Here is a 20,244-nt window from a genome sequence, read left to right as displayed (position 1 = left end):
AACTGCTTATTTTCCTGAGCTGGGGATGGCAAAGACCTCCACAGCTTATTGATGTCTCCAATAACAATTTGTGTCTTTCGAAAAAGACTTGTAAGCAGGTTGCTGTTCTGCATGTGCTTTGCCTGTGTCAACAAGAATAGTTTTTTGTCTTTGTTCTTTTTTTGAGAATCATTACCATTTGAATGTCATTTAATTTTATTGTTCTATATTTCAGTTAGCCATTTCAGGACTTTATTTTTAAGAGTCTTTCCACTTGGGTGGCGTTTCTAGGAAAGTAACTGTTTATCAGCTTCATCTGGTTTGTTTCTGTCTTATTAGAATCCGATGGCTGTTCTCTATGACTGAGTCCATAATAAGCAGGTCCGACGAGGGACTATTTCCTGTAATAGTGTTTGTTCCTTTTGTGGCTCCACTGGAGGAGAGTGCAGCTTAATTTGGTTTTCTATGTGAGCTATTGCTTCTTTGTGCTCCAACTTGCTGCCTTTGTCTGCCGGTGACTGGAAGAATTGGATGGCTTTTTCTGGTTCTACCCTTGTTCTTTATCAGAAGCCTGCTTGCTGGATCTGAGATTTGTAGCATTTTGGATGTTGTTTTGTTCTTAATGGATTTATTTCTTACTGTTGTATTGATTTGAGATGAGACGTTGACTGGTAGACTGTTTGGAGAATTGATATTTGGTGGGTGACAAGCATAGTCGCTGTTCTGCAACGTCTAATCTTCATTTGCATACGATTGGGACTATCTCTGTAGTGGTTTCTCAACATAGTTTTTGCTGTTTCCTTTGTTGTATACCTCATGGTCTTTTCCCTCATGATCTTCTCCCTTTATTATATGTTAATTTCTTCTTTGACTTTGAGTTCTGCCTGCTTTCTGTGTTTTTTGTGTAGCTTACCTGATGACTCTTGGCCTCTTACCTCATGACAGGTGAGTTTGGCTCTCTGAATGGTTTAATTACTGCTTATCAGCTCATTGAGGCATCTTGTCTATCTTTGTTTGGGTGAAGTCTTGAGTTTGGATATCCAGATGTTGGGCAGCTATGCTTTGAGTCATGTTTTGAGTCTGTGTACATCTTTTTGGAGATCCAGGGCTTACTTCTCCAAGCGGGGGTTGTCTGCCATCAGTCTTCTATATATGAATATTTGGAATTAGATTGGTGGTGGTTATAATTTTGCGTTGGATGATTTGCTGCATTTTTATTTTCGGTTTTTAATATGAAAGGCAAGGATAATGGGTTGAATAGAAGGCCCTTGGAGTAGTTTGCAGCGTCACCATAGCAATACTTGGTTCACCAAAATGTATCTTCATTGCTTCTGTAATTCGTATGGAGTTTGGCTATCCATTAAGATATGAGCGTATATCACCTGAATAATAATGCATATCTGGATCTTGTGTTTCCTGGGGCAGATGTAGGGGTGTGGCTTCTCTTCCTTTTGGGGACTTGGGCTCTTCGACTTTTGTTTGTTTCAGATTGTTCTGTCCAGCACTTTGGTTCAACATGCTTTCTGTTAGATTTTGGGAAAGTTAGACCTCCCACCCCACCTCTTTTTCCTCCACCTCCTCAACTTCCCCTCTAGGACGCTGGCCTCTCGCCTGGCTTCCATTTGACTTGTTTTTCTTTTGTTGCAGACCTTCAGCTGCCCGAGTAGTCATCAAGTAGTTGTGCATCTTGTAACCAACTGTAGGGGTAGCTCCATAGTTTCTGAAGAACTGCAGCTTGTGACTGTAAAACACCACTTAGCTTGGTGCAGTTCTGCTTACTTCTGGCTTTCGTTCCTTTATATTGGCCTGAGGCAGGGGGTCAGGGGATCTGTGGCCCGGTGGGCTGGAGTATGGGGCACACGACAGGCTGGTGGTGGTTTGGGGCTCTGTCCTAGGGAGAAAAGGTTAGCATGGCAGAGCTCTGGACTTGAGATGAAAGACTTCCAGGCAGAACTTGATGTGCGAAGCAGACAGCTGGCTCAGTTATATGTGTTGCTTAGTGTCATGTTCAGGCTGTGCTCAGCCTCACTGTATTACGCTATGGCACCCCTCCCACACTGCACTCCTGATATACTTCTCCTTTCCCTTCCCTACCACATCCCTCTTCACCTGTTAGCAGTTTCTGTCTTCACCTCGAGGCTTGCAGCTGTTCCGCACCTGCTGCTCACCTGATCCAGCCACACCGCCAATCAATTGGATTGATTGCACACTTTTAGTTATAGGTGGTGGTGGGAAGACTTAGAGCTCAACTGATATCGGATAACAATTAATAAATTACGGGGTACCCACTATTTTTGTTCTTGAAAAGAAAGTAATTGATTGCTACCCTACACTCAACATAATTACTGTACACAAGCAACAGAGGGCCTTCATCAGTGGTACTATTGGAAAACAGTTCACACTTTCATCAATAGGGGAAGGGGCAGTTTCAGTCATAGTGTGTGTGTGTGTCGACCTTTTTTTGTGGGGGGATAAATGAGATCAGTCAGTGTCCGCACTAGACAAAGGGGCTGTGGTAAAGTTGCAGTGCCCGCAGCTTAATCCCTATTGTAGTTTGCCCCTTCCTTCGTCCCAAACAGCAAAATCTACCAGCCATATCAAAATGGGTGCACTTCCTTTGTTGTCTTGGTGAGAAGTGCTTGTTGCAAGTCCCTCAGCAGGTATTATCTCTTCTCTGGTACTTTTAAATCTTTCTTTAGGGACCGGGGATGGCCATCTGACCTTCCTTCTGCGCCATGTGATTTATTGGTGCTTTTTATTTAGGAATCTGATCTGGCTCCAAGCTTCTCGATGTCCTCTAATCACAGGTTTTACGCAGTTTGATTCCACTCAGGGGTGAATTTGGGATAACTTGGCCTCACCCTTGTAGAATGGTGCAAAGACTTCCTGGAGACAGCAGTGGATGTCTTTTGATTCCTTCCTTCTTTGCTCTTTTATGACCCTTCACATACTCAGCAGCTACTTCTCATATATTGGCACATCCAATTAACCTCCTGAGCAGTTGGTCAACTCTCCCACTCGAAGCAGGGACCAGGCAGCCTCTCCAGGCAAGTATTGGATCGAAGTCCCCCAGGCCACTGCTGTCTGAAATTTCCTGTTTCATCTCTTTTCTGAAGTTGCACACAGCAGTTATGCATTCAGACTGTCACTTCTGAGTCCAGTTCTTGGCTGAGCAGCCCAGAACTCTGACTGGCCCAGCTAATGTCTTTGTCATGAAATGTGAGCAGAATGATGTGGTGAGGTGAAGGCAGAAACTGCTAACTGGTTCACAGCTGAAGAGGAGCTGCTGTCTGGTGCAACCCAAAAGAAGGGCACAAAGGCAAGAGTGTTAGCTACTCTAATAACTTGTGGGACATAGCCCTTCTAGAGGATACTGGGAGGAAAAGGGCAGGATGGAAACTCTAGCTTGAATGAGACCCTTACTCTTTCCTCTCCTTAATAATGCTCAGTCTGACTTAGTATATTTGATCTCTGCAATGTTCTGGGGGGTAAGTCCTGCTAATTGCATCTGCTATCTGGGCTCTCACTCTGCCTCTTCAGTTTCGGTACCACTTTGAAAACAATAAGCACAGAATAGAATTTTGTGTGGCCATAGCCCATATGTCATAGGCACTCCACATGCATCCTTTACACACAGAAGTAACGTTGCCTTATGCAACATCCATGTCCGACACAAATGGTTGAAAGATTGTTAAACGAGATTGCTGGACCAATTTAGAAAAGCTTAGGAGAGGTCACTCTGCCATTTTCCCTAACAGGTGAAAGTAAAAAAAAAGGCCTCTCTTGCTATAATAACCTTTTCCCTGCAACTACTGGAAGTCCTTTACAGTCCAGCAAGTTGATTGCAGCCACACTCTGCGAAGAGGGCACAAGTGGTTTGCACCCATGGTCCACAAGGCCCCCACACTAGCTCTAAAAGTGCCTCTCCTGCACACACATGATTGTGGTGTGGGCACATGCAAGAGTCAAAACCCTACAGCTTGCTGTGGTGATTTCAAAGCCTGAATGCATGCTATCTAGGGCCATGAACGGGGTGTTTCTCTGTCCCACCACCCATACCTTCAGTGCCATTAAGAACATGCTTCTGCATTAGAAAATAGAATTCCTGATCTCGGGCACTATGAGTCTTCCAGTAAAAGCAAGTCTTAAAATGACAGTGATCCTAAGAGTGTGAGTGAGAGAACCACAGGCACACAGCCAAAAAGGGCAACTAAACAGGTTCACTGAGAAATGCTGACACCAAGGTACATTTGCCAGAGCCATCCATGGAATCCTAGAGCCATAGATTACATTGTGACAGGCTAGGTGTTCGTAGAGTTTGTAATCATTTTGTGAAAGTACATGATCTTGAGGGCTGCTCAACATACACACTCTCAGAATCCCAAGGGGCCAGATGTTGTGCTCCTGCGGTCTGTTTCAAATACTTCCTTACAATCCCACACCAGTTTGATACAAGAGCGAAAAAACACCTTTAAAATTCTTATATTTGGAATTGTTAACAGTTAGTGTAATGGAGATTGAACTAATTTTAAACCCATGTTTAGCAATAGCACTGTGTTTAAGTTTTGTGAACTTAATAAGTTTTCTTTCCTACAACAGCTACTATAGCAAAGTGGACTTGTTGAAGATCCTAGTCGCAAACACCTACCCCAACATACCATCTCTGGATCAGATTTTGCAGCCAGCAGCAGTAATACGATTGAGGAATCGTCTTTTGGAAGCAGAGTACTATCAATTGGCTATTGAGGTAATTAATACCAGACAGGATGAATATCTAAGTGTTAAGTGGCATATCTGATGACACTGACAATAGGCCATAGTGGGACTAAAGATCATGGTAGTGTCCTTTTATTTTCTTCCAACACAGCTGTAATGGAAAAAATAGCTAAATATAGTCACTTGGTGACCAAAAATGTAAGTTGACTCTAAAGTGCTAAACTCTAAAATTATAAATATATCCCATAGCGTGGAAATACAGTCTCTACATATTTTTCAGATTTGCACCCTCAGTTTCTGTCGGTGGTTTCTCATGTTGAAAACTCAGTTTGTTAGTAAACTGTAACATGACAGTATCTTTGGAGTGTCTGCATATTTCTTAGTTCAGTGCACAATGTTTTAAATAAAAATTAGAAGTGTTACTAATGAATTTGTTGGACAAAATCCAGAGTTATGACAACATTTTCGTAATGCAAAAAAGCTTCTCATTTAAGAAGAGTATCTGAATCTCAGCACTTATAAACACTCATATTTTCTCCATAGCTTTTGTTGTTAGCTCATCTCTGGCACCTAAGCTATAATTGTTGTAGTAATCCTGTGCACAACTGTTCTCTGCCAATTATGTTTCACCTTGTGGGTAGTAGACATAGAGAAATATGTGTGGCTTTCATGCTGAGTCTTTCTCCACAGTCCCTACATTCCTCAGGCAGATAATTGACAGAACCATAAGGCAGTTCTGTCACTTGTTAACTAAGCCCTTTTAAGCCTCTGTCACACCACGTTATAAGTGAAAGGTAGAAAAGATAGCAACACCCTTCACTACAGCCCCTGTGGACCAATCTCAGAATTATCGAGAGCATATAGATTGCATCTAGAATCCCTGTTATTAAATGACGTGACAGGAAGTATGGAGTTTTAGTATAAGTATCTCCATTGTGCCAACACTTGGAGTACACATATTGTGGAATGGTATTTTCAAGCTCTTCTAGTTTTGGCTTTCTACATGTTACAAATAAATGCAAAAATGCTCAGTTGTCAACTTTTGTCTTCTTAAAGCCTGGATCACAAAAAGAGGCCACATAAGAGGTTCTCTCAAGAGTGTGAAAACTTCATCTGAATTCCATTTTAGGTCTCAAGTGTACCTTGAAAAGGGGCACGTTCAACAGCACAGAAACCGTTGATGCTCACAGAAGGCCCCATGATGCTCACAGTGGAATGTGTTCAGAGGCTGTCAATTAAATGTTAATATTGTGTTGGGAATGAGCCACCATATTGTTAAATAGTTAGGATTCTTGTGGGAGATACAATATAGGAGGGTTCCGGGTACGTCAGCTGGAGGCCAAACAGGTTGCCAGATTATTCCCCTCCTGTTGTTGAAGAAATAACATCCTTAAGTTTACTCCTGAGAAGAGCTGTCCTTTGTAGTATCAAGACTCCCACTACATTGTGAAATTAAAAAAATATAAAGAAGAAACTATATAATTGTTTTGTATGGGCTAGTATTTTAAGTACTCTGATAGTACTCAAACTGTTGCACTGTATATGACATTCTCTTCATAATGCTCTCTCTCCATCCAATAGCACGGACTACTACAAGACGGCAGTGCCTTTCTTTACTTAAAAGTGCAGTGTGTAAAAGAATACCACTTAATTTGCCTGTGAGATGGCAGTAGTGGATTGTGCCTCTGCCGAGAGTGATAAACAGGGCATGCTCAATGTCATGAAACACGAGGTGCATCAGATTATTTTTAGGCACTTGGTAGAGTAGAGAGTGAGAGGGTGTGCATGTAAACATATAAACTCTGAGGAGAATAAGACGTTTGTTACCTAAAGAGGTGGCCTAGTCCCCATTGACATGCTGTGGTCGAAGGTGGTAGGGAGCGTTTTAGAAGAAATATGAACTGTTTTGGTTTGAAAGAGGAGTAAGAAAATGCTGATGGATACGTTTAATCGCAGATTCCTCAGCTGTTATACACCAGAAGTGTCTTCCAACTCCAGTCCGGTCCCACAGTTGGGACTCATCGAGACAGAGGATGAGATGCAAGTTGGCATCATCCGTCTCGCTGAAACAAGCCAAGTGGTTACTGAGAAAAGAAACAAGGTCATACGTTGCAATAAGGAAAGTCTTTACAACCAGAGAGATTCACACATATTTTCGACTCACATTGTATATAGCCATGATTACAGGCTTATGGAGGAACAGTTGACGTTAACTGGGAATAGAAACAATTAAAAGAAAGTCACACCAAAATCATTGGCGTTATGTGATCTGTGGGTGCTTCCTATCAAAAGACTATCTGTCCTGATGATTACCTATTATTGATTTGTTCTTATATGCCGGGTCGAAATGTCGACATTATTGGATGTGGATTATTGTTAAAATGAATAGTGACTTCTAGACACCTGGATTGAAGGGGTCTCTTTGAAGGTCATTCATCTTTTTAACCACACCTTTGTATATATTGTGTAGAGCACTTTGGCACTTTATCTATCACATTATTCACCTTTACTGCGCCATCACTTATTTGAGATCTACTAATAATTTTATTTCGTGATCAATATGAAACTGTTTATTGAATAAAAGGTACAAATAATGAGCTAAGTTCATTGAGATAAAAAGGATTCATGAACTATTGAATCATTGCCGTGGACGTCAAAGGCTACTCTTCCCCCATGGGGCCAAAAAAAATATCTGTTACATATTTATGTACCCAGGTCAAGTGGTTACTGGGTTTTCCTCATTTATTCTAATTATCCTCCAAGATTAGGCTGGTGCAATTACTCTCGTACTGTCAGACAGCATGACTCCATGTGGTACTGCAAGAAGCAAGGCAGTGTAATTTGCCAGGAGTCCCTTTGACTAGGGAAGTGGCTGGACCAGCAGAACATCTTTCTGGTAGCCAACCATCTAGCAGGGTCTCTGAATGCCAGAGCAGTCTGGCTCAGCAGACGTTGGGTGGCAGATCAGAAGTGGGATCTCCACTTGAGATGGCAAGCGGCAGCTTCAACTGGTGGAATATGTCCCACTACCGGGGAGAACATGCAGTGTCATCTATATTGCACCCTGTAGTATTCACCGGGAAAGTCACTAGGGGAGATATTCCTGCTTCGATGGGACACAGTCTACTGTACAGTTTCCCCACTGCTGGTCATTCTGAGGAAAGAAATGGATAAACCAAGTCATCTTAATATCCCTGGACTGGGCCAGGTGAGTATACTACCTAGATCTCCTGAGACTGAGCATTTGGCCTCTCATATGGCAACACAACCTCCTGTCTTGGAAACAGAGGAGGGTCCTGTACTCAAGTCTCCGTAACCTACACTTCCATGCACCAAGATTGATTCTGCTGGACACAGTAGTCAGTGTTAACCTTGCAGCCCAACACACTAAGACAAAGGCAATCTGTGCTGGGCGCTGGTAGAAGTTTGTTGCAGAGTGTGGTGCTTGTCCTAACTCTGTAAGCCATACTTTTGGCTTCTGTTGGGTTTTGGGTTCTGTGTTTACCTGATCACCCATCTCTATTTAAACCACCTGTTATGATGTGTTTTAATAAAACTGTGAGACACATTTGGTCTCAAAACGGTTTGTCATGCCGCTTTGGGACTTGAACTTGGTGTTCAAAATAGGCTTCCTAATTGCCATCACGTCTGTATGTCACATGAGTGAACTGTAGGTGCTCTCAGTACAACAGATGCTACCTCCTTTCCAGATACTAGTGTTGAGTACCTAGGCTGCCTTCTTACCCAAAGTTGTGATGCCTTTCCACGTTGACCAAGCTAAAACTGCGCTAATGATTTTCACTCCATGCCCACCCCCCCAATGAAGGAGAAGGAGTAACTTCATTGGCTCTCCCCCAAAAGGGTATTGAGCTTTTGCATTGACCTACAAGGATCATTTTGCAGATGACAGGCTCTTTATAGGATTTTCTGGAGCAGAGGAAGGGAAGGCAATGCAGTAAGGGTGCTTGACAAGAAGAATAGCTATGTGCCGGCTAAGAAGCAAACTCCTGCCAAGTCAAGGTCACTGCAACAGCATTGGCAAAGGGGAGTGCCAGTTCTGGACATCTGCCTTGTTGGGACATTTACATCAGAGCACACGTTCATGAAACACTACTGCTTTGACAGCCAGGAGTGCCATTTTGCTCGCTCGTTCTCCAGTCAACTGAGTCAACTCACCAGACTCTCCACATCAGCGAGCGACTCGTATGGTGTCTATTATTAAAGTGAGTAATCTGTATTTAGAAGTATCTATTAGACAACTACGTTACTTACCTGAGGTAGCCCTCTTTCTGGTGGATATTCGTAACTGTAGATTACTCACTGCCTAAACTCTGTGGAGTGAATCTTGAACATAATACTAAGGTTGCAAGTTAGGTTTTGGCACTCGATCACCAGAAATTTTTAGCAGTACTTTTGTGTCTGAGAGCGCAGAAGGACAACGGTTAAGAAACTGATTTCAGCACACAAGGTTTATGTTTATATGCAGGACTTCTGAGGGTGAACGGTGTCACCGCAGAGCCACATGGTGCCACCTATCCAGTCTGGCATCTGGAGACATTCATAAGTTGAGGAATATGCAATTAGACAGAGAACCCACCAAAAAGAGGGTTACTGAACGTAAGTAACTTGTTCATCTGTGCATTGCAAGAAATACAAAATGATACAGGTATTACAATTATTTTTCCAGAATGTAACAGCCTGCTGATTCATTTAATGAGGAGTTTTGATTTTAAGTCAGTTTAGTAGTGCAGATCCGTAGCGGAAGTGTGAGGAGTGAATATCATGTTTCTGAGTGTGGGCGTGTGGTACTTTGTCAGTATAAAGAAAGTTGTTTCTACCCAACACCGAAGACTTCATTTGGGTGAGCTTTAATGCACTTGTCACAGAACTGAAAGCCTTTTGCTGAGGTGAGTTTGAATTAAGTTACAGTGGATCCGAAAGGCTGTTCCTCCAAAAAGCCTGTTTAATTGCAAACACTGATTCCTTGTTGCTCTTGTTTTCAAGGCTGCAGCCATCAGCACATTCTTATTTTCTGTCTACTCGTGGTGCACGATTGATTAGGGGAGGGCACATTAAGATTAATGTAGATGGATCCCCTTCGCTCACACCACTCTTCAGGGTAAATTTGTTTATTTCTGTTTAGCAAGCTCCAAGAGCATAAGACTAGGCAGTCACTTCAGACACAGCCAATCTATTGGTGTGTGAGCAGCTTTGAGGACGATTGTCGAATGTTGTCAATCCACAAGCTTGAGTGAGCCATTCATTTCATGTCATTTGTTCCCATCCCACAAAACCATATGCACATATTGTAACACTCAATCATTGAAACATGTTCTTCATTAAAGAGTTCATCGAACAAACATAGAGACTATGTGCTGTGTGTGTAGTACAGATTTAGCCCCAGTAAGGAAATTACCATTTTTCAATAAGAAAGTACTCTTTAGAATGTGCTTTCAGGTTGTTTAGACTAATGAATCGATTGACATTTTATTTTCTTATTTTTTCTCTCTCTACTCTCGCTTCCCCCCCACATACAATGTTTTCTTTCCTTGTGCAAATTCCTGACTTCTGCTTTAGGTTTCCACCAAATCTGGCCTGGATCCGACTGGTGTGTGGCATGCATGGGGCATGGCTTGCTTGAAAGCTGCCAATCTGCCTGCAGCAAGAGAAAAGTTTGAGCGTTTCTTGAAGGCCCCAGCAGATTTAAATCAGCTCAATCAGGGATCGAGGGTGGTCCAAGATGTGACCCAGCACCTAGAATCTGCAATGAAGCCCATTGTTGCAGGGGTGAGATGAAAATGAATATTTGTGATGTTCAGTGTTACATTTCAACCACGTAGCTATCTCTTATTACCCCTTCTTACATACCTCTACTTTCAGTCTGATGGGATGTTCATATCAATAGGGGAGGTGACCAAGGTATCTTTCACACAGCATAAAAGAGATGCAGTTTGTAAGTCAGATGTGTGCAGAGCCCCAAACTTGTCTTTACAATTCCCTCAATACACAGTCCAGCTTTACAGCTTTCCAGGGCCTCAGTTCCCTTAATTGAGGTGTTTGAACAAAACGTTTAGACAGCCCTTGTGATTCATCTCCTGTATGGCTTTTTAAGGCAATGTAATATTGAAAGGGGAAGAGGAAGAGTGCATCTGTGGACCACAGTAGTTGTCAGAGCAGCCGTTACCCGGCCACTTGGAAATGTCCCATCCATAATTACTTCATGCTGCAGCAATATTATATCATTTTACACAGATCACAATACAGAACAGAGCATTAACATTGATCGAAGTAAAAAAACTGCATCCTCTGTTGTTCATGCACACCTCCTGTCTTGTGCCTTCAGGGTTGGGGTTGGGAGAGCAAGTCTGGAGCTATACAGTATAAGCTCAACTTCTACTTATTATGTTTGAGTTAATACTGCTCACTTAGAGGCGCACTTCCCTGTTTCAGTCACTAGAATGGTCCCGTTTAAGCATGCAACTGACACCTTCACTGGCTTTTCAGAAATATATTTTTGTCAGGACTAGTTCTTCCTTAAGTTATATTTTATAGTCTGTCAAACGTATTTTTCCCTAATTTATTGAGATTATTCTAATACACAATAGAAGTGTCACTACTTGCTCACAGGAATCCTGAGTGGAAACCAAGAACCCATAATGTGGAAGCACTATATGAAACCCACAGTTATCATATGCAAATGCAGTGTAGTCCTCTGCTGTCCAGGACCAATTAAGCAGGAAGCAGGGCCATTCTCAGACCAACGACACCTATTGCAGACTGTGTCTGTTTCTTCATAAAGATGTTTGACATCCCTTTTTAAAGAATGTTTCCAATTCCGTTATGGCTGCCTTTTCCAGTGTGTTTTCGTTCTTCCTGGCAACATAGTGGGATGTAACCCAGGAAATATCTGGCATCAGGAATGACTTGCCCACCTGCATTTCTCTGATGATGTAGCATGTCACTTTGTGTAAATGATAGCCAGAGTCGTTTTTCTCAGCAAGTCCTGTTGAGTAAGACTCAGTAAAACAGGTTAGGATCTCCTTGGTAAGCCCTCAATAAAACAGGTTAGGATTTCCTTGGTAATCCTTTTTATACCATACACCACATATTTGTTTGGTTTATTGCGTTAGTGTAGGGAGGGTAGGATGCAGTCCGATGAGTTGTAAACCCTTTCACTGGTCTTGTAAGCGTGTATCTTCCTGTGGAAATCCATCAACAGATCTTTTATTTTTATGGTAATATTTTGTTGGACCCTTTTAATGACAGTATCTTGGCCTTCTTTGCGCCACGCTGCCTTGAAGTAGAACCCTGGGGGTCCCTCCCTTAGTTGTGACCCTAGTTGTTAGGGCTTCTCCACCAATGATTTCATCTCTTGCTCAGTGAAATATTGTACCCTCTTTTAAGGGTACCTTCCTTTGTGTATTCACTGAAGCAGTAAACATATTGTACTTCTGGCTACTATTATAGTGTCTCCTGGTCTTCAAGTTTTCATTTTCTATGGGTTGACATCCTATTTTAGCGGTTCAGTAATCCACTGTCAACTATGTTCCTTTTGTTTGTTGATGGGCTTTTTGTCACTCCTTTTCCTGCCCTTTGATTCTGGTCAGGGATCCTCTTGCTACTTTGAGACATGGGACATGGTGATGTTCTTTGTCCCTGTTTGTGTGACAACTTTGGTCCTTACTCTCTTTCTTGCAGTTGGGGCATCTTCTAGGTCCCTTCTCATCTCTCCTGCTGTTGTATTGGCTGTGACTTCCTCCTCGTCTCCTGGCTAATCTTTTGTTAATATGATATTGGCACTAGATATCAGGTTTTTACTGAGGTCCTAGACAACACTCTTCTTCATTGCTCTCTTGTAAGTCAAGAGTCAACTCCTTAGTGGTGGCACCTTCTGTCCTGCTCTGTAATGAGAGATTCTAGACACTTGCAACCTGAGATGCAACTTGTTTGGTTGTTTCCCTGGAACTGGATTTCTGTTGTTAAGGGTTATTCTAGCCTTGAGTGTTGCATTGTTTAACGAGCCTGCCTCTATGTCATGTGTTAACATTTTCCCATGACTGTGGAGGAAGGAGAAACAGACGTGCCTGGAAGTACAAGTTACCATAGTGACTCTCACACCAATTGGTCTTGGTTCCGCTTCCTTCATGCCACTCAGTTGTGTTTCCCTCTCGTGTCTGTGTGGCTCTCGCTGTTCTGTTGATGAAGAACAGTGGAGAACAATGTATGTGAGGGAGCCTAAGCTTCAGAATACAAAAATTGTCTCTGTACCTTGGCGTGACAGACTGGGCATCACACAAGTGTGGACTTAAGAGGGGCTAAGATTAGAAATAGTTTGAGGAGTAATTTGCTATAACTGTAATACTACCAGCTCTAGAAAAAAAGTTGTCATTTTCATCATACAATTATTGTTTTGCCCAAGTATGTCTTGTAAATGTGTAATAACGATGATTTTGATTAATATCTCTTTATGTTAACAGAAAGATGATGACTACATTGCCACACTAAAAGATCTGGAAACAACACTGAAGACTGGAAGCTTATGGCTGGAAATGATGCCAGAAGGAAAGGTGCAGCAGAACGCCTACTACAAGGAGTGTTTGTACTACCTGGAAACATACGGGACGAACCTAGCCCTTATCAGCTTCCTCATGAGACACGATTGTATGAGAGAAGCTCTTCTGCATCTGTTGAAAAAGGTGAGTATAGTTATTTTGGGGTTTATGTCACTCTTGTATATAATATGCTGTAGGATGTACCAACTTTTACTGGATCATTAAAAAGTGAGCAGTGATTCTATTGTGCATTAGCTTTCAAGACCACGCAGCACCTTTCGACAGATGTAGGTGTGGTTTCTGAAGCCAATGTACTGTGCCATCATTGTAGCCATTGCACTTATCTACTGAAAGGAGTCCCTAGCTGAGCATTCACACTTTGGGTTGTAGAAACAAAAACTATAAACTGTGGCATGTACAGGCTAAAAAGTAAAAGTTCGATGGCATATGTTGCTGCAGATACACATGTTTAGCACAGTCCGCTGCCTGGTGTTGGGCTCGGAGTATTACAAGTTGTTTTTCTTCGAAGAAGTCTTTTTTTGGTCACTGGACCGAAGGACTCCTCCCTCTTCGGCTCCATTGCGCATGGGCGTCGACTCCATCTTAGATTGTTTTTTTCCGCTGTCGGGTTCGGACGTATTCCTTTTCGCTCCGTGTTTCTGTTCGGAAAGTTAGTCAGAATCTCGGAAGAAAGCGTCGGTATTGTTCCGTTCGGTATCGGGATAGTTAGGTACATCGACACCGATCATCGGAAGACTTTGGGGTAGCTTCGATCCCCCATCGGGGCCTGGTCGGCCCGACCGCGTGCGACATCGAAGCCGATGGAACGGACCCCATTCCGTTTCTGCCCAAAATGTCACAGTAAGTATCCTTATACAGATCAGCACTTGGTCTGTAACTTGTGCTTGTCCCCCGAGCACAAGGAGGATACCTGTGAGGCCTGTCGAGCCTTCCGGTCCAGAAAAACACTCCGGGACCGAAGAGCCAGGCGTCTACAAATGGCGTCCACGCCGACAAAACAACGTTTCGACGACGAAGAGGAAACATTCTCGGTTCCGGAATCAGAATCCGGAGACTCCGACGTCGAACAACAACAACAAACAGTGAGTAAGACGTCGAAAATAAAAAGCATCGAGAAGACAAAAGCCCAGGGGACGCCACTGCCAACAGGCCATGGCTCGACCCATAAAACCGGCGAGCCGTCGAAGGCGCCGAAAAAGGGCACGCCCATAGCGAAGACACCCGACTCCGGTCGAGGGACCGCATGGAGCAACCTCGGAGCCGAGATAGCGGCTCCGAGAGGCAAAAACAAGATGCCGGCACCGAGACACACTGCCGAAAGCCACAAAAATTCTGTTGGTGCCGAAGCCGAAAAAAGATTCTCTCTCGGCGCCGAAAAGTTCCACACCTCCATCCTACACAGAGGAACAAGGAATAAGTGGCCAGATTCACAGATTTGGACAAGAGCTCCAAAGTGTAGAATCAGACTACACACAAAAGAGACTGTACATCCAGCAAGACACAGGGAAGATATCAACCCTTCCCCCAATAATGAGAAAAAGAAGGATCGGATTTCTCAAGGATGACGCACAACCACAAGCCAAAGTGGTTAAAAAAGTCACGCCTCCGCCCTCTCCACCACAACAGGCATCGCCGGCACAAACACCGTCACATATGCACTCACCAGCGCAAACTACCATAAGTCAAGATAATCAGGATCAAGACGCTTGGGACCTATATGACACCCCAGTGCCGGACAATGATCCCGATTCATACCCCACAAAGCCGTCACCGCCAGAGGACAGTACCTCATACTCGCAACTGGTGGCTAGGGCAGCAGAATTCCACAATGTCCAACTGCATTCCGATCCTATAGAGGATGATTTTTTATTTAACACCCTCTCGGCTACACATAACCAATATCAATGTCTCCCAATGCTACCAGGGATGTTACGGCACGCAAAACAAATTTTTGAAGAGCCCGTAAAATCAAGAGCCATCACCCCAAGGGTGGATAAGAAATTCAAACCACCACCCACAGACCCAGTGTTTATTACTTCGCAGTTACCACCTGACTCCGTAGTAGTAGGGGCAGCTCGCAAAAGAGCAAATTCCCATACATCTGGCGACGCCCCACCTCCGGACAAAGAAAGCCGAAAATTTGATGCGGCAGGAAAAAGAGTAGCATCACAGGCAGCCAACCAGTGGCGCATCGCAAATTCTCAAGCGCTGCTGGCCCGATATGACCGCGCACACTGGGATGAGATGCAACTTCTCATAGACCATTTTCCCCAGGAATACCAAAAAAGGGCGCAGCAAATAGTTGAAGAGGGACAAACGATCTCAAACAATCAAATCCGCTCTTCAATGGACGCAGCCGATACTGCAGCGAGAACAGTCAACACTGCTGTCACCATAAGGAGACACGCTTGGCTCCGCACTTCAGGCTTCAAACCTGAAATCCAGCAGGCTGTCCTTAATATGCCCTTCAACGAGAAACAACTTTTTGGCCCTGAAGTGGACACAGCCATTGAAAAACTTAAAAAGGACACAGACACGGCCAAAGCCATGGGCGCACTCTACTCCCCGCAGAGCAGAGGCTCTTTTAGAAAAACTCCATTTAGAGGGGGGTTTCGTGGCCAACCCACAGACACCACCAGCCAACAAACAAGAACCACACCATATCAGGGTTCATTCCAAAGGGGAGGTTTCAGGGGATATAGAGGGGGTCAATTCCCAAGGAGTAGGGGAAGATTCCAGACTCCAAAAACACCTCCACCTAAACAGTGACTTTCAAGTCACACAACCCCTTCACTCAACACCAGTGGGGGGAAGACTAAGCCAATTCTACCAATCTTGGCAGCAGATTACAACAGACAATTGGGTATTAGCAATAATCCAACATGGCTATTGCATAGAATTCCACAAATTCCCACCAAACATCCCTCCAAAAACACGCAAAATGTCACCACAACATTTAGAACTTTTAGGACTAGAAGTTCAAGCACTACTGCAAAAGGATGCAATAGAGTTAGTACCAGTACAACAAAAAAACACAGGAGTTTACTCCCTGTACTTTCTAATTCCAAAAAAAGACAAAACGTTAAGACCAATATTAGATCTCAGGACACTAAATACCTACATCATATCGGACCACTTTCACATGGTCACACTACAAGACATCATTCCACTGCTCAAACAGCAAGATTACATGACCACATTAGACCTAAAAGATGCGTACTTTCATATACCGATACACCCTTCTCACAGAAAGTACCTAAGGTTCGTATTCAAAGGAATACATTACCAATTCAAGGTGTTGCCATTCGGAATAACAACTGCACCAAGAGTATTCACAAAATGTCTAGCAGTAGTAGCAGCACATATCAGGAGACAACAGATACATGTGTTTCCTTACCTAGACGATTGGCTAATCAAGACCAACACAGTAAAAAAGTGCACAAACGACACCACATATGTCATACAAACCCTTCACAAACTGGGTTTCTCCATCAACTATACAAAGTCACACCTCGAACCGTGTCAGACACAACAATATCTAGGGGCAACCATCAACACATCAAAAGGAATTGCCACTCCAAGTCCACAAAGAGTGCAAGCATTCCACAAGGTAATAAGTGCTATGTTTCCAAACCAAAAGATACAAGCAAAATTTGTGCTAAAACTTCTAGGCATGATGTCATCATGCATAGCCATTGTCCCAAACGCAAGACTACACATGCGACCCTTACAACAGTGCCTAGCATCACAATGGTCACAGGCACAGGGTCAACTTCAAGATCTGGTGTTGGTAGACCGCCAAACATACCTCTCGCTTCTATGGTGGAACAGCAACAATTTAAACAAAGGGCGGACATTTCAGGACCCAGTGCCTCAATACGTTATAACAACAGATGCTTCCATGACAGGGTGGGGAGCACACCTCAATCACCACAGCATTCAAGGACAATGGGATGTACACCAAACAAAATTTCATATAAATTACCTAGAACTGTTAGCAGTATTTCTAGCGTTAAAAGCCTTTCAACCCATAATAACACACAAATACATTCTTGTCAAAACAGACAACATGACAACAATGTATTATTTAAACAAACAAGGAGGAACACACTCAACACAATTGTGTCTCCTAACACAAAAAATATGGCAGTGGGCGATTCACAACCACATTCGCCTAATAGCACAATTTATTCCAGGGATCCAAAACCAACTAGCAGACAACCTTTCGCGAGACCACCAACAAGTCCACGAATGGGAAATTCACCCCCAAGTTCTGAACAAGTACTTTCAAATTTGGGGAACACCCCAGATAGATTTGTTCGCAACAAAAGAAAACGCAAAATGCCAAAACTTCGCATCCAGGTACCCACACCGCGAATCACAAGGCAATGCTCTATGGATGAGTTGGTCAGGGATATTTGCATACGCTTTTCCCCCTCTCCCTCTCCTTCCATATCTAGTAAACAAATTGAGTCAAAACCAACTCAAACTCATACTGATAGCACCCACATGGGCAAGACAACCTTGGTATACAACTCTACTAGACCTTTCACTAGTACCGCATGTCAAACTACCCAACAGACCAGATCTGTTAACACAACACAAACAACAGATCAGGCATCCAAACCCAGCATCATTGAATCTAGCAATTTGGCTCCTGAAATCCTAGAATTCGGACACTTAGACCTCACACAAGAATGTATGGAGGTCATAAAACAAGCTAGAAAAGCTTCCACTAGACACTGCTATGCATCTAAGTGGAAAAGATTTGTTTGCTACTGCCATACCAATCAAATCCAACCATTGCATGCCTCTACGAAGGACATAGTGGGATACTTACTACATTTGCAAAAAGCGAATCTCGCTTTTTCATCTATAAAAATACACCTCGCAGCAATATCTGCTTACCTACAAACTACTCATTCATCGTCTCTATTTAGAATACCAGTTATTAAAGCATTCATGGAAGGGCTAAAAAGAATTATACCACCAAGAACACCACCAGTTCCTTCATGGAACCTTAACATCGTCTTAACAAGACTCATGGGTCCACCTTTCGAACCCATGCATTCCTGTGAAATGCAATATCTAATGTGGAAAGTCGCATTTCTCATTGCAATCACATCCCTCAGAAGAGTAAGTGAAATACAGGCATTTACCATACAAGAACCATTTATTCAAATACACAAAAATAAAATAGTTCTAAGAACAAATCCAAAATTTCTACCAAAAGTAATCCCACCATTCCATTTGAATCAAACAGTAGAATTGCCAGTGTTCTTCCCACAACCAGATTCCGTGGCTGAAAGGGCACTACATACATTAGACATCAAAAGAGCACTAATGTACTACATTGACAGAACAAAGCTAATCAGGAAAACAAAACAACTGTTCATAGCTTTTCAAAAACCACACATAGGAAATCCAATCTCTAAACAAGGCATTGCTAGATGGATAGTCAGATGTATTCAAACATGCTATCTTAAAGCCAAGAGAGAATTGCCTATTACACCAAAGGCACACTCAACCAGAAAGAAAGGTGCTACAATGGCCTTTCTAGGAAACATTCCTATAAGCGAAATATGTAAGGCTGCAACCTGGTCTACGCCTCATACATTTACTAAACACTACTGTGTAGACGTACTAAATGCACAACAAGCTACAGTGGGCCAAGATGTACTAAGAACATTATTCCAAACTACTTCAACTCCTACAGGCTAAACCACTGCTTTTAGGGGAGGTAACTGCTTTATAGTCTATGATAAACATGTGTATCTGCAGCAACATATGCCATCGAACTGAAAATGTCACTTACCCAGTGTACATCTGTTCGTGGCATTAGTCGCTGCAGATTCACATGTGCCCTCCCGCCTCCCCGGGAAGCCTGTAGCCGTTTAGAAGTAGATCTTAAATCTTAAACATTTGTACATTTGTAAATAATTATTATAAACTTTTTATGTACATACGTATTCACTCCATTGCATGGGCACTATTTATAGCAAACAACTCCATCCTCACCCTCTGCGGGGAAAACAATCTAAGATGGAGTCGACGCCCATGCGCAATGGAGCCGAAGAGGGAGGAGTCCTTCGGTCCCGTGACCAAAAAAGACTTCTTCGAAGAAAAACAACTTGTAATACTCCGAGCCCAACTCCAGGCAGCGGACTGTGCTAAACATGTGAATCTGCAGCGACTAATGCCACGAACAGATGTACACTGGGTAAGTGACATTTTCATTCTGGTTTTATAGTAGACTTATTCGGTTGATTAAAAGCTCTGAAGCACTTTAACTTAGAAATGCAGGTTAAACCATATGCAGGAAGTATTTTGGTAACATTTGTCCTCTAGTGACATAGGGTTTGTTTTGCTGACTCAGCCTGCTTGTTATTAGAAATGCCTTGCTTCTAGATGGAGTTAGTTAGGGCTCATCAGCCAGGTCTAGATTGGTGACAGTGTGGCTGACTAATGAGCCCTAACTAGGGCAGACCGTCCTGGGTTGCTTGTGTCCCGGTTTGGGGAGGACCTGGCTTGGCAGTTTAGGCTGGACTGTCCCTATTGGAGCAGGGTCAAGATTGATTTACATATAGGTGTGTCCTAGCTTAGGTAGGGTGCTGTGCAAAATATTGATGGGCTGGGATGCGGCCCGAGTGATTACCAGAAGCTGAAATTAATTCAAACATTCCACCAATCACTTTTTTTGTATAATTTTGTAAGTACAAGTGGCACTAACTATTCCTGACTGGGAGCAGTGTGAAATAGTCTGGGCTTTCAAGCTTAGGAGTACACCCAGTAGCTGTGGACCTCGTGGTTGGTTCTATTGCTACTTTATGCGGTAAGTGAAGAAAGACGCGAACACTGATGTTGATTTGAATTGAAATGCTTTATTTAAAATGCTTCATTGATAGTCTCTCTGGTGAACATTCTCTTGCTTATAGTGAATGCAGTTTGAATACAGTTATTATTCCCGTTGGTTTTA

General features: G+C 43.0%; 1 protein-coding gene across 4 annotated transcripts in view; it reads left to right on the top strand.

Annotated features, from left to right (window-relative positions):
• ZFYVE26 (zinc finger FYVE-type containing 26) overlaps positions 1 to 20,244 on the top strand; it is a 449,330-nt gene that overhangs the window by 313,238 nt on the left and 115,848 nt on the right. For 3 of the 4 annotated variants that reach the window (XM_069208874.1, XM_069208871.1, XM_069208872.1), the window contains 3 exons: positions 4,579 to 4,726; positions 10,273 to 10,482; positions 13,173 to 13,391. In XM_069208874.1, the coding sequence (XP_069064975.1) occupies positions 4,579 to 4,726; positions 10,273 to 10,482; positions 13,173 to 13,391 (577 nt within the window). The remainder of the gene's footprint in view (positions 1 to 4,578; positions 4,727 to 10,272; positions 10,483 to 13,172; positions 13,392 to 20,244) is intronic. The other variant, XM_069208873.1, reaches the window with a different exon arrangement.

Source organism: Pleurodeles waltl, chromosome 9 (genome assembly GCF_031143425.1).
Source record: "Pleurodeles waltl isolate 20211129_DDA chromosome 9, aPleWal1.hap1.20221129, whole genome shotgun sequence".
NCBI lineage: Eukaryota > Metazoa > Chordata > Amphibia > Caudata > Salamandridae > Pleurodeles > Pleurodeles waltl.
The sequence above is the reverse complement of the archived record's forward strand: the minus strand, read 5'-3'. Positions and strand labels throughout refer to the sequence as shown.